The following is a 14118-nucleotide window of genomic DNA, read 5'->3' as shown; positions in this document are numbered from 1 at the left end:
GACCCTAGATAAGAGACAGGATAAGTTTAGTGATAGCACAGTTATTATGCCGTTTGAAATTATCTGTTAATTAGAAGAGGAAACTTTGGGTAGCTTTTTTGGTGTCCACTTTGGTGGTGACTTCTGTTATAACTGGATCAATAAACAAGTGACAACATTTGTCTTCCCCAGGGGGTTGAATCTGAGAATTTCCCTGTATTGCAACAGTCCTTAAAGGCTGGCCACCCAACTGAAGACCAGGCTTGCAGCAATCATCACTTTTATGGAGGTAAGAAAATGCACTATTCTTTTGGAGGTAAAATAAAGGTTGCAATTGATTTCTCCAACCCTATGATTTTCTCGCTAATTCAGGTCAGACATATTTTAAAGGAAATCTCTGAAGAGTCAGAATTCAATTCAAGCTGTAGGAGCAACTTCTGCCACATTTCCCCCCCCCACACCTCCCAGGGTGCAATTCTATTTCCAGTGCACTTGAAATGTTCAGGTCAATACTTAGAAATATGAGAGCATTTATCTGACAATTGTGCTCACATAAAGCAGTGTCTTAACCAGTGAAGTCAATGGTAAAACTCTCATGTAAAATATTAATTTGTGAAAAGGCAGGAAAATGCAGTGCTTAAATATTTAGACTCACAAAACTGTTTTCGGAACAGCAGCGTTTACAAATGATACAGTTGTTTCCACAGCTCAGCTGTTAAGCAATTTAAGAATATCTTGTTTACCTGATGTTCAAATCTCTGGAAGCTTTGGATTAAATGGGAGGTTTACAAACAAACAACTCTCTTTCTCTGGACTCCTTTGCTAACTGTCCTGCTGTAACTGACAAATCCAGTGCCATGCTTGGTTCTTCTCTCATTCAAGCTTCATTGAAGAGCGAAAAATGCTGGGCTGCAGTGTCACTCTTCCAGTGCAAATAAGCCAGTGAAGAATCATAACTTTCTTAAAGGGATCCAAAATGTCAAAATCTTCCTGGTCTTTTGTTACCAAATGCATTTTTGTCATATAAAAAAAATCAAACAACTTAAGATCATATAACAGCACTCATGTTGCACTCATTAAGGGCACAAAACAGTCAAGACTCAAAAATATTGAACTTGTCTAAAGCAGACAGCTTCATATTTTTGTCTTTTGAAATCTGCAGATGTGAGCGGACTTTGCTTTGGCAGCAATTCTTTGCAACTGACTGGGAAACTTGTGGATAAAGTTGTTGCTGTGAGGTAGGTGAAAAAAAAGAGTGAAATGGATAATACTGGGTGAACATTGTTCTATGTGAAAAATGTGCTGTACCACCAGGGTATGGAGGCTCTTCATATACAGTGGAGAGCAGGTCGGCAGGAGTTGCCATCATGCACACCCTGTGAGAGCATGGTGGTGGTGGGCTGCCTTTCCTTCCAAGAGGGGCACTGGAGACACTGAACCCAATCCCACATATCATAGAATTGTCGAGTATCCCAAGTTGGAAAACTCCCATGAAGGATCATGGAGTCCAACTCCATGCTCCTCACAAGAGTACCTAAAACTAAATCATATGACTAAGAGCGTCGTCCAGACCAACCCCTTTGGCCAAAACTTCCCCTGCTGCTAGTACCTGGACATGCTCTGGATGTAAAACTTGTCCTTGTTGAGTTCTACAATACCTGAAGGCAGCCTTTGACAAAACTCTTCTAAACCTTCGCAGAAAGCCTAAGTTGGTAGAACATGCCATCCTGTCTTTCAGTGAATAACAAGACTAAGATGTGCATTCACCCCCAGCAGCACAGCTTTCTATAACACCACCTTGGGGTCGTATGTACCTGGGAGGATGGAAGGAATTCAGTTATACACAAATGCATTGTCTTCTGATTTTGGTAGCTTGTTTTGTTTTGTTTTGACACAACTCTTTTGCCTTCAGGGAGGAGGACATCCTCATTTCAATGCTGAGATTGCTGGAGTATGAGCGAGCCACGGTTGATGCAGAAGGGGCCATTGGACTTGCAGCATTAGTTGCAGGGAAGCTGCCTGAATTGAAGGGTAAAAGGTACGTCAGCTATTGCAAACGGGGAACTCTGGCAAAAACATGGGGTTGGGTGCCTTGGTCCCAGGAAATGGGGAGAAGCTACTTGTTTTATGACTGACGATGCAGTTCCTGCCCCTGAACTGGCAACAGGCTTATCTGTGGCATCTACTTCAGGCTGAAGAGACTGCTCACAAGTCAAAAGATCTTGTTGAACAAGACAAAATGTCAGCCAGGAAACGTGACAAATCTTGTTGTTTCCCTATATTTTCAAATGGTTGGCAGAAAGGCAGTTACACACAACTCCGGGAGGCATGGTCACATGTGCCGGGCGAGCATCCTGCTTGCGTCAGCCTGTTGCCTTCTCTCATCCCACTTGTGGAAATCAGCCCTGTCTGTGGTGGGATGGGAGCTAGGCTGTCTTCTGCAGTCACTCAGTGACACCTGCCTCCCAGCACCGAGAACTCCTCCTCAGAAACTCAGTGGGATTACCCTTGTGCTTACTGTTAAAGGTGTGGGTAAGTGCCTTCTTGCATCTGGGCTTGAGCACACGGTACTTAAGTGGATTGAGCCTTGGCTCAGGACATAGTCCAGAATGTATTTAAACACACACACACTCAAGACAAAATAAATTTTCCAATGCACAGCATTGTAGGATAAAATACCGCTGAGGCAATTCTTCAGAAGAGGCTGACAGAGTACATACAGAGCAGCAACAAATTTCAGTTCAGGACAGATAAAAAGGAAAACACAAAGGTTTGGGTTTAAAGAGGTCAGGTTTGACTCTGCAGAGAGAGATTATCACGGGCTAACCATGTGGCTCTTCACTTGCTCTTCAGACATTTCTGCACTCATGTTGCAATGTTGAGATGGATTTAATTAATGGTTACAGAAAGCCTTGAACTTATGTGTTATCTAACCATTAAGAGGCGACACTCAGAAATTCCAGGGAAAAATGATGACACACTTTTAAAATTTGAAACAGATCTAGAATTCTCCAGATAGTTATCCCTAACAAAATTAAAATCTCCAGGAAATGCAAAATGAAAACAAAGTTTCAGACCAACAAATGCAACCAGCTTCTAGGCTCCCACTGCCTGCCCACAATTGATGCTGAGAGCCAGGAGCCCCTCTGACACTTAACACATATTTCTTCGAGGGCAGTCCTCGCAGATGTGAAGCTGATATTGAATACAGTGTCTGTGATTTATGGTTCCTTTGCAGAGAAAAGTGCTAATCAAAAATCCTGTTTTTCTCTCTCAGAGTGGCAATTGTTATATGCAGTGGAAACTTGGAGTTACATTTGCTGCAACAGTGCATAGCTCGGGCCCTGACCCTCGATAACAGAGTGTGCAGATTTTCCCTTGTGCTTTCTGACTGCCCAGGAGACATTTCAAAGCTCCTGGAGATTTTGGCTCGGGAAGAAGCAAGGTAAGTCAGGCTAATAGTAGGGAAATATAGTCACAGAATAGCACAAAGATTATCAAAGATTTGAACATGTTTCAAAACGTTCTCTGAAGGCAAGTCTGTAACTAACTAATTAATCAAACGAGTTTTTATTGTTATATTTCATAAAAAAAATTTATTTCCTTCATTTTTATTCCAAAGTGAAAGCACCTTTGCAGCACAGAATAAGTGTCTAATACAGAAAGCAGCAAAGGTAGCTACTGTCTGAACACTTACAGTAACTGCTTTACAATGACAATGGATTCTTACGATCTCTAATTTATCCCTTATTTGATCTAGAGTTTTGGATATCAGACAGGAACGCACGTTTGTGACATCTGAGCTCTTCACTGTTGAGGTAAGATGAGATGCAATTTCACTAGTAGTACTGGCCTCCCTTAATTTATTCTGTTTTCCTATACCTCTATATGACTATGTTGAAGAAGTCCAATAGAGTGTGCATGGTGAATCGGGGAGCTGTGTGATAGATAATTTCTTCTGTGTTCTACAGCAGCTTGCCTCACCAAATGCTTGTCAGGCATGTAAATAATACAGGACCTGTTTTACCTGCTGTTGCGACAGTGTGGGTGAAATACGCCAGCTGTTACTATTGCAAACCTTCCTTACGTGTGTGGTGGTGTGCCGGAGGTGGTGAGCAAGCTGCAGCATCCGTCCAGAACTTGAAGAGCCAGCTGTGTAGGCTGGCTGTAATTATCCGAGATCAATTTGCCTTAGAGCAATGTGGAGAACACCCTTACTCTCAAGGAATCCTCATTTTTAACCAGGGACTCAGTTTTGCACCTTATCCACAGAGAGCACAGAGCAAAATCGTTATTCCTTTGTTGAGCATTTGATACAGTGACAGTGAGGAGGCGTTATCAGTTAAAGGCATCTCAAAAGGATCATTTGTCTCATGGCATATCTCTCATTTCAACTGGTTTGGCAAAGGTGTGGTTCCACTGATTTCATGCTACTGCTGTCTGAGTCCAACCTGGCTTTGTGAAATCACAGGTGGAAGTCAAATTAGGGATCTTTGCAGAACAGGCTCATAACTGGAATTCAGTAATGCTATTGAGTAAGCAAGTTATTCCATTTTGGCATTTAAATCTAATTTCCCACCTGCATATAAAAACCTGTTCAGTATTTTCCCTTGTGGATATAAAGAATAGGTTAGATTAAAGATGGCTTTAGCAAAGGACGACAATGAAGTTCACAAATGTCTTTCAGAACACGATATTATCAGTTTTCACAAGTGTCTAGGGTTAAAACTATATTGTTCCTCAGTGTACCGTAACAATAAGCTGATAACTTGAATATAACGTGCCACTACACGGGGTAGAAAAGTATCTCTGATTCAGTGACTAATTTAACTCTGAAAAAAATTTTTACTGAAGGCTAGATTTAACAATCACTGTAACTCTTCTAAAGTTTTCAATGTGATTTTTATGAAGTAAGGCTTGTAATGTTTATTAATGCTACTAAGTAAATTAAACAAAATCCACTCTCTTAGTTTTTGGTTGAGAGTTGGTTGAGAGAACAATTTTCCACTGCTCTTGCAACCTCTTCCAACGGGGCAATTTTATCGGAATCTGTAGTAAATACAGTCCCTGAATGAAGTGCCATGTGCTATTGTCTGTACTTTAAACACACTGTATTTTCACTGACTGTCCACTTGAAGAATCCGACACTGTTGTACCACAAGAGGATTGAAGGGAGGAATTTGCACCCATGAATAATTTAATTGGATGTTGGATTTGCATGATGGCTTTTAATCAGCCTGGGAGAGGCTATCGGATAATTAGATGTGAAGTACAAAGTAGCGATCCAGATTTATAGACCTCTGTGACTTTGGAGGCAGCTCTATCTGGTAACACCTAGTGAATCGTGAAGCTTTTCTTTGAAAACTAAAACAAGGGTACCCAAAAAGGGTAGAACATTGAATTTATCTTTAAGCGTCAAAATGAATTTGCTCGAGACGGATATAGAGAAATGTACATAACTTCATCGTAAAGCTAATACACGTGGGGGAGGTTTTGCTTTTTGCTTTGTTGCTGATAAGGGCCAAAGCCCTGTGTCAGCAAAGAATTTTAAGCATTTGCTACTACAGCAGACCTGCGAAGAACTTTGCATCATTTTCATCAGTGTAAATCACAGCACATTAAATTAAGCATGCACTTTAAATCTGGATCAAGAACCAAAATTATCGTGTGTTGAACGGGTGGTAATAATCATAGAACAGTTTGCATCGGAAGGGACCTTAGAAGGTCATCTAGTCCAACCCCCTGCAATGAGCAGGGACATCTTCAACTAGATCATGACCTTGAATGTTTCCAGGGATGGGGCATCTACCATGTCTCTGGACAACCTGTGCCAGTGTTTCTCCACCCCCATCGTAAAAAAATTCTTCCTTCTATCTAGTCTAAAGCTTCCCTCTTTTAGTTTAAAGCCATTACCCCTTGTCCTATCGCAATAGGCCCTGCTGAAACGTCTGTCCCCATCTTTCCTGTAGGCCCCCTTTAAGTACTGCAAGGCCACATCAAAGTCTCCCCAGAGCCTTCTCTTCTCCAGGCTGAACAACACCAACTCTCCCAATAATAAGAAAGGCATTACAGCTATATCCACTCCACTCTAATACATACTTTCGACTGTGGATATAGATGATGTTTGACAGAACAGAGCAGTAAGTAAGTGTAGCGACTTATTTGAAGCATTAAATCAGTCCTGTCAAGATTGTCATCTCGGTATTTACTCATCCTTTTAGATTTACCCCTTCATTTCCAAAGGAGAGAAACTTGGCTTCTAGTCACTGCTTATCAGGAAGATAGAGATATATTTCTTTCCCCCTCTGGTGAAATGCCTTGCTGGGTTAGTGTTTATTCATCTGGTGCACACTTGGAACACTCTGTGGGAAGATCCTTGCTGATAGTCTGATTGCATGGAGTAGTACAGACTTTCTAAAAGGAAGATTTATGTCCAAATTACACTTCTGGAAAAATAACTTTTGGAACATTTTACTGGCAAAAATAAGAGATCTTTTTAAATTAAAAAAAAAATAAAAAAAGGATTATGGCTACATTAGATTCAGATGATTCTTCATGAATTGCCTTGAGCAGTGGGATCAGCTGGTCACGTTAAACCTCCAGTTTAGATTTTCTTTCCTTGTGGCTCATACTGGATTTCTGTTTTGCAGAGGACTACACCCTAATTCACTCTTATCTGAGCAGTTCAGAAATGGCTTCCAAAGTCCCACTATTGAAACAGATAACTCTTAGCAAATCATACAAATAACCATTCTAGTAGGCTTCACATTTTACAGCTATTGAAGCAGGTTAGATGACCATGAAAATCTAGACAGAAATAAAGATCAGAGCTAAGGAAAAAATCATTTGGTATCACCAGCTAACTGGATACTGAGATCTAAAGGATTAGCCAGTTTGTGGGAGGAAGCTGCAATTTGCTTCTGTGAACTTGCCCTATCCTTTATCAGACTCTATGTGGGACAATTTATCACTTAAATTGCTTCCATCTGTAAATGTCTTTATAACTATTTAAATCCCTTTAATTTCATAATATTATTGACTCAGAGAGAAGTCAATGAGCAAAATCAATAAGCAACTTAATAAGGTAGAACTATCTTTGCTATGAAGCCATGCAAGACTCTGCTGTAGAACAGCAACTTGCCTGCCTACTGGGTGTCTTGTGTTTGGACTCAAGCAACTCAGCTGAAAAAAAATGTCTTTGAACTCATCAGGTTTCTAGAAAAGTCTTCTCCTCACCGCTGAAACTCCAGCATAATCAGACTGGAACAGGGTCCTGGAACAGATCAGCGAGGGCCTGCAAGGTCTTGAGGTTCTCCAGCAGCTTTGCAGAGAAGCAGCTGCGGTGGCAGTTTTCCCGCTGACCTTGGTCTTGTTTGATGTTATGGGGTCGTCTGGTCTGTTCACTTCCAGCCTCTCGGGAGCTTAACTCTGCTGTGGTTTTACATAGCTTGAAAGACACCAATTGTGACAAGAACTTCGCATTACTTCCCCCTCTGACTGTGCAACAAAAATACTAATTCATAAATCAACTGTTGCTTTTTCTTTACGATAAGATTACACACTGTCCCAGCAGTGCTGGGTATCCTGGCTCACTCTGTGTGGTGTATACCTGCTTTTTCCATACAGTTTATTCACCTCAGGCCAGAACTCATTAATTTATTTTAGTCTGCTCTGGTCAATTTGAGTACATTCTTTTGGGTCGACTTGTATTTTGTAAAAGGCCAGAGGAGAATATTTTGGATTAGAGTCCCCAGTTGCCAACATATTCCATATTATTGTCCTGTGAAGGGAATATAGGGGAGCACGCAGCTGCCTGGTTACGAGAAGGATGGTATCATTCCTAAAGCACTTCCTGCATGATGTGGGCAGGGCACTGTTTCCATGCTTCTGTTCCCCAGCTGCAAAATGGAGATGTTTGGAGTGGGAAGTTCAACAATACATTTCTTCTGAGGCTCTCCAAAATAATTTGGTTGTTTTCTTTAATGCCATTCGTCCCACAGCAGACTCAGCTGGTACAGAACAGCCTGCCCCAGTTGTAGAAATAAGAACCTGACTGCGGGGAGGCTAAGAGTAGACCTGTTGGATTATTATCTGACTTAGGTAATGCAGCGGTAACTTGTTCGTGCTTGTGTTCACCGACCTGAATGCAAGAGTATGCCAAAAGATAAGGGCTCAGGTTGCACAACCAAGTGCCATCTGTGGCAGCTGTTGCGCTCTTTCTCAAGTATTGCATTGCGCTGACCTTGGGGACTATCTGGCACCTGATCCCCAAACCATAAACTGAAGTGCTGTGACCAAATAATCTGTAATGTGCAGTAAACTACACTGTGTGTTTACTGCATAATTCAGAAAATTGCCCAGTTGTTGATTATTTTTTTTCTAATAGAAATGGAAAGTTTTGCTTTAGTCGTAGGACTGAAACCAGTGTATTTAAATAAAGCTTTCGTTTCTAACTCCAGTGATCTTCATGCAAGCAAACCTGTACTGTTGCTGAGCATGGTATATTGTGAATATTAAGTTCTGAGAATCCTCCAAGACCAACAGCTGAGAAGGCGAATATGGTTTCTAGGATTAAAGAAGTGGGATACAAAGGTTCAATGGACTTGTCAGAGACAAAGGGAATTGCACTACCTGGTTATGATCTATCTTTACATGGAGCCTGGAAAAGCACAAAAGACTGAAATCTTTTGGTTGAGCAATGCTACTGCCATTTCCTCAGCTCTCTAGCCCTGGCTCAGCGTGCCCACCCAGTATCTTCACTGGCACACACAGCATACAGACATGAGGCATCAGGGAGCTGAGAGTCACAGCAAACTAACTTTTAATATACAGGGGAAATACGATCTAAAAGGCTAAGTGCCCACATGTGACACTTGCAGTTAAAGGGGAGCAGAGGTGCCCACCCCATTGCCCAAATTATTCAGCCCAGAACTTTGCAAATTTCCTCCTTTTGTGAAGTTATGAACTTTCCTTTCTTTGAAATGGAATTAATTCCTATGAATATTTTAATTTATGCATCTGGATTTTGGTGTTGCATAGGGTAATAACTTGTGATCGATTTTTTTCCTTTATCTCTCTTTCCAGTTTTTGTCCTTCTCCCTCAATTATTTCTAGTTATTAAATAAAACCCACAAGACATCAATAGTCAGTGAAGACTGCTCTGTCTTCCATTACTTACAGGAATGCTATTAAAAAAACCCAACAGGCTAACTAAACCCTAGGCAGAACTCTAAATGCAGTAAAAGATTCATCTGGCTGGTTATTTTAACAGTCTTACAGGACCAGATAATTATTTTATAATTATAATTTTTTAATCCAGCAAGGATATAATATGCAGGAGACAAATGCATTAAGATGTGCTTGGGTTTTGCTGTTGTTGGTTTTTTGTGGGTTTTTTTGATACATGGAAAAGGAAGGTCTGCTCTGCAAACATGGTCCTGCAGTCAGTGAGAGCTCTGCTGAATCAAAAAGCCTATGTCTAATACCAAGGTCTTATGGGTTTGGAATAAATTTAAAGTTTTTTGTAGTTGTTGTGGGTTATCTTCTCCAGAGTGTAAGAAACATCAGGCAATAGGTTTTGTCATTTGTTCTTAAATAAGACCAGTTTGGAGTCCTAACTCTTAGTTCATCAGTAGGTATGCCACCTCCTGTAGGTTAGTAGTACCTAGGAGACCCTTCATCCTAGATAAATACAATCCTCACGCACCTCCCCATGAATAGGAGGATTGCCCCATTGGAGACTCATGTAAATCAGACTTCCCAGGTGAACCAAAGGGAGAGAGCAGTTCTGTGACGGTAAAACTGCAGTGTAAATTGGCTTAAGCTGAGCAAGAAAGCAAATTCTTGCCTTCCTCGCTGTTTAGACCTGTAGCTGCTCTGAAATGTGGAGTGAGAGACTCCCTGTTCGCTCCTGCTGTCAGCAAATATTCTCTTCCTCTATTTGACAAGTGTAAAAAAAAAAAAAAAAAAATCAGGTAAATTTCTGGAATTATTTGTTATTTCTGCTGTTGTTATTACTTTTACAATACAGTGCAGCATACTAATGGATATATCATGTGTTGAATGCTGTGCGTGCGCAGAACAAAAAGACAGTATTTATCTGAACTGTTTACAAGCTCTCTGGCTCCAATCTATCCAAGTCTATCTGGCTTCAATCATTCGCAGAAAGAAAAGGGCAGAGGGGAGGACAGTCAGCTCAGTAAATCAAAATGCTTTCCCATGCGTGCTCCCAGGGCAGAGCAACGACGTGCTGCCAAACATCCAAAGCTGAACCTGGCAAGTCCGGGCTGGTTCCAAGCGCAGCAATTGATTTGCTTAGGACAAAGCAGGCGGGATTGCAGTGGATGGGGAAAAAGGTGGTTTTTATTAATTACAGACTCCGTGGGAGATGAGTGCGTGCTCTTGAAGATATGACTGCAAAGCTTTAGGGATTTTATATGAGCCAGGGAACGGATAATGGCTGCCTGGTACTTTGGTGCCTAGATATCCTTTAGATACTTTTCCTAATCTTTGTGTTCTCTCCTCTTCCCTCATTATTAATGGTTTTCGGTGACTGTCCTTCTCTTGAAGCTAAATCCCACTTTTTCAGAGGAGAAAAAAATTAGCATCTAATTTGTGTTACAAAGAACCAAATGAGAACAGAACTATGCTCCAGATTAAGAGGTGAAGAACTAGGAAAACAGATCAGAAACGTGGCTTATTTCATGATGGATATCTAAGAAGCTATAGCCAGTTTTATAATGAAGTGAGCTCATGGCTGTTTACAGAATCACAAAATCACAGAATGTGTTGGGTTGGAAGGGACCTTTAAAGGTCATCTAGTCCAACCCCTCTGCAGTAAGCAGGGACATCTTTAACTGGATCAGAATAACCTGGATTTAGTGTTTTATCTTCTCATCCAACAGTTTTGCTAAAGGTTTATTGTTACTTTAAGCTCATTCCAGGAAACTATGAATTCACGTAGTTTGTATTTAGAAATGTCCTCATAAACATATTTGCATAGAGACAATTTTATTTTTTGCCTTGTTGCTTTCTGTAAAGGCTGCGGCTCTGGTAGGAACATTTTACCGAGGCATCTGTCTCTAGTAGTCCACCTTAAGGTTACCATGACCAGTTTTTTCTCTGTTCTCTGTAGATTTGCCTATTACAATAAACTGTCTGTTGTTGCGTCGTGACTCATCTTGGATCCTTTCCTCGCTAGATTTCCGTGTTTCAGTGAGGTCTTTTTTCCACGTGGCACTTTCAACATTAGAGATAATTCCAGCAGGGTCAGTGGCGTCAGAACTTAGTGGTCTAAAATTGTAAAGTATAATTTTCCTTCTGCACCTTCACATTGCTGCCTTACCTTCAGTAGCACCCAGATTTTCAAATGATGCAGTAGAGATACAAGTATGTAGAAGAGAAGGATTAAAGAAGAATTGAAAAAATGACATTGAAGTTATTGTCTTCAGTGACTGCGTATGAAGGCAAGCAAAGAATAAAAAGAAAATTATCAAGATTAGGTTTGCCTGGGTTTACTTTGATTTAGCAACAGAGCAACCCTAACAGATAACTAGAAGTGATGCAATGAGCAAACAAAAGAATCAGAATAAAACAAGGTGTGTGAGTAGAGGAAACCAGCCAAAATACTGCAGAGATTATAAAGGACTGGGGGACAACTCCATGAGAGGGAAGAGGAGGAGAATATAAAAAGCTGTGGGGGGTTGACCCTGGCTGGACCCCAGCTCTGACTCCTCAGCTAGACAGGGGGAGAGAAAATATAATGAAAGGCTCATGGGTTGAGATAAGGACAAGATCACTCAGCAATTACTGTCACAGACAAAACAGACTCGACTTGGGGAAAAAAAATTAATTTCATGTATTACAAGTCAAATCAGAGTAGGACAAAGAGAAATAAAACCAGATCCCACCTTCCCCCCACCCTTCCGTTCTTCCCAGGCTCGGTTTCACTCCCCATTTCTCCACCTGCCCCTACTCCGAGCAGCGCAGGGGGACAGGGAATGGGAGTTGTGGTCAGTTCATGACACGTTGTCTCTGCTGCTCCTTCCTCCTCAGGGGGAGGGCTCCTCACACTCTTTCCTTGCTCCAGTGTGCGGGTCTGTCCCACAGGAGACAGCTCTCCATTAACTTCTCCAACGTGAGTCCTTCCCATGGGCTGCAGTTCTTCACAAACTGCTCTGGTGTGGGTCTCTTCCATGGGGTGCAGTCCTTCAGGAACAGACTGCTCCAGCATGGGTCCCCCACGGGGTCATAAGTCCTGCCAGCAAACCTCCTCCAGTGTGGGCTCCTCTCTCCATGGGTCCAGAGGTCCTGCCAGGAGCCTGCTCCAGCGCAGGGTCTCCATGGGTTCACAACCTCCTTCGGGCATCCATCTGCTCCAGTGTGGGGTCCTCCACAGGCTGCAGGTGGATATCTGCTCCACCATGAACCTCTGTGGGCTGCAGGGGAATCTCTGCTCCGGCGCTTGGAGCACCTCCTCCCCTCCTTCTTCGCTGACCTGGGTGTTGGCAGGGTTGTTGCTTTCACATATTCTTACTCCTCTGTCTGGGTGCAATTGCTGGGTTGCTTCCCCTCCCTCCCCCCCTTCTTAAATATGTTACCCCCAAAGTGCTACCACCATTGCTGATGGTCTAAGCCTTGGCCAGTGGTGGGTCTGTCTTGGAGCTGGCTGGCATTGGCTCTGGCAGACATAGCAGAAGCTTCTAGCAGTTTCTCGCAGAAGCCACCCCTGTAAGCCCCCCTGCTACCAAAACCTTGCCATGAAAACCAATACAAAAGCTTGAAGGATGGAACAAACACTGCCCAGAAACATGGGAAATGGGGTGAGGTGACAGCCACACCACGTACATACCCCAAGAAACGGAAAAGAGAAGCTGCTAATGGATGGATGACTTCAGGGAGGCCAACAACAGACAAGTACTTGCCCAGGAGCCAGCAAAGGATCAGCCTATCTTCTTCAAACTTTGAAGGCAATAAAGTTGGGCTGTTGGAAGGTTTTTAGACCATGCAGAAGGGCTGGAAGAGCCCCAGATGTCTGCAATGTCAGTTTTACCTACATAGAGAGGGGACATGTGGTCCAGAGTTTTCACGTTGAACTGATCATTTTGCTTTTACGAGCGTATTTTAGGATTGAGTTGGAAATGCCTTTGTCTGAGATCGCTGCCATGCCTTCAGGAATGTTCCTAATTCTTTTCCCAGGTCACTTGCACCGTGGAGACCAGAGACAAGATCCATGCAGCCCAGCTGAGGAACGCGCTCTTGGAACGCTACCCCACAGCTGCCTGGACCGAGCGGTGATGGGCACAGCACAAGGGAAAGGGCCGAGGTCCTCTCACAAGTATTTCACAGAGCCCTAATCTTGAGGCATTCAGAACAAATATTGGTTTTCAAAGCTGAACAGTTAGCGAATAGTTTCAAGATATTTATTTCCTGCTCAAAAAGTAGTGAATGTCCTTCGGAATAAAGTTAAACTCCAAACTTTAGCTTAGCTAAGGGAAACTTCTACTCTCTGCTGGTGTTGGAATTCAATAATTCATTGTCAGCTGGCTGTCTGGATTTTGGCTAGTATGTAGGATCCAATGGCATTCAATAAATAAACACAGAGAAGGCATATAGACCTCTCAAAGGTCTTTTGATTTTGATGCCCTAGTTAAAGTAATGCAGCTTCTTCTGCTGGACTTTGCGATACTACTAACAGAGTAATTTTTCATTTCCAAGCCAGAAGCAGTTCTCCATTTGCTGAATCTGCTTCAAGAGATATATAAACGTGTGTGGGTGTGGGTCTGAGCACACTTCTCTTCTGATCTTTGTTATCATGTGTGGGAAAAATTATGCTGATAAAATGCAATTTAAACACAAAAAAAACCCTTGGAAGATAAAAGCCAATATTGTACTTCCCCCCCAACCCACCCCCCCCCAAGGGAAAATGATGCTATTTATAAAGTAAAGTTCCAAAAGATGTTGTGGCAATTAAAAAAAAAAAAAAACAAAAAAAAACCGAACATATTCTGAATATAATTAGACCTCATATGCAGAATACAAATGTAACTCTTCCCTCAGTATAAAAAGTAGCATATAAAATGGCTCGTGTTTCGTTATAAAAAGGGGTCTCTCCACCCGTCCGAATTTTGTAATTAGCGC

At 42.1% G+C, this 14118-nt stretch overlaps 1 protein-coding gene across 2 annotated transcripts in view; it reads left to right on the top strand.

The window, feature by feature from the left end:
- The window catches only part of LOC141744426 (L-threonine ammonia-lyase-like), a 32302-nt gene extending 18328 nt beyond the window's left edge, over positions 1-13974 (top strand). For both annotated transcript variants that reach the window (XM_074590307.1, XM_074590308.1), the window contains exons 7-12: positions 172-268; positions 1142-1217; positions 1892-2017; positions 3257-3424; positions 3740-3797; positions 13177-13974. In XM_074590307.1, coding sequence (XP_074446408.1) covers positions 172-268; positions 1142-1217; positions 1892-2017; positions 3257-3424; positions 3740-3797; positions 13177-13275 — 624 coding nt within the window. In that variant the 3' untranslated portion in view covers positions 13276-13974. The remainder of the gene's footprint in view (positions 1-171; positions 269-1141; positions 1218-1891; positions 2018-3256; positions 3425-3739; positions 3798-13176) is intronic.
- Positions 13975-14118: the final 144 nt, after the last annotated feature.

This window comes from Larus michahellis, chromosome 6 (assembly GCF_964199755.1).
Source record: "Larus michahellis chromosome 6, bLarMic1.1, whole genome shotgun sequence".
Classification (NCBI taxonomy): domain Eukaryota; kingdom Metazoa; phylum Chordata; class Aves; order Charadriiformes; family Laridae; genus Larus; species Larus michahellis.
Note: the sequence above shows the minus strand (reverse complement) of the source record. Positions and strands in the feature narration are given on the sequence as shown.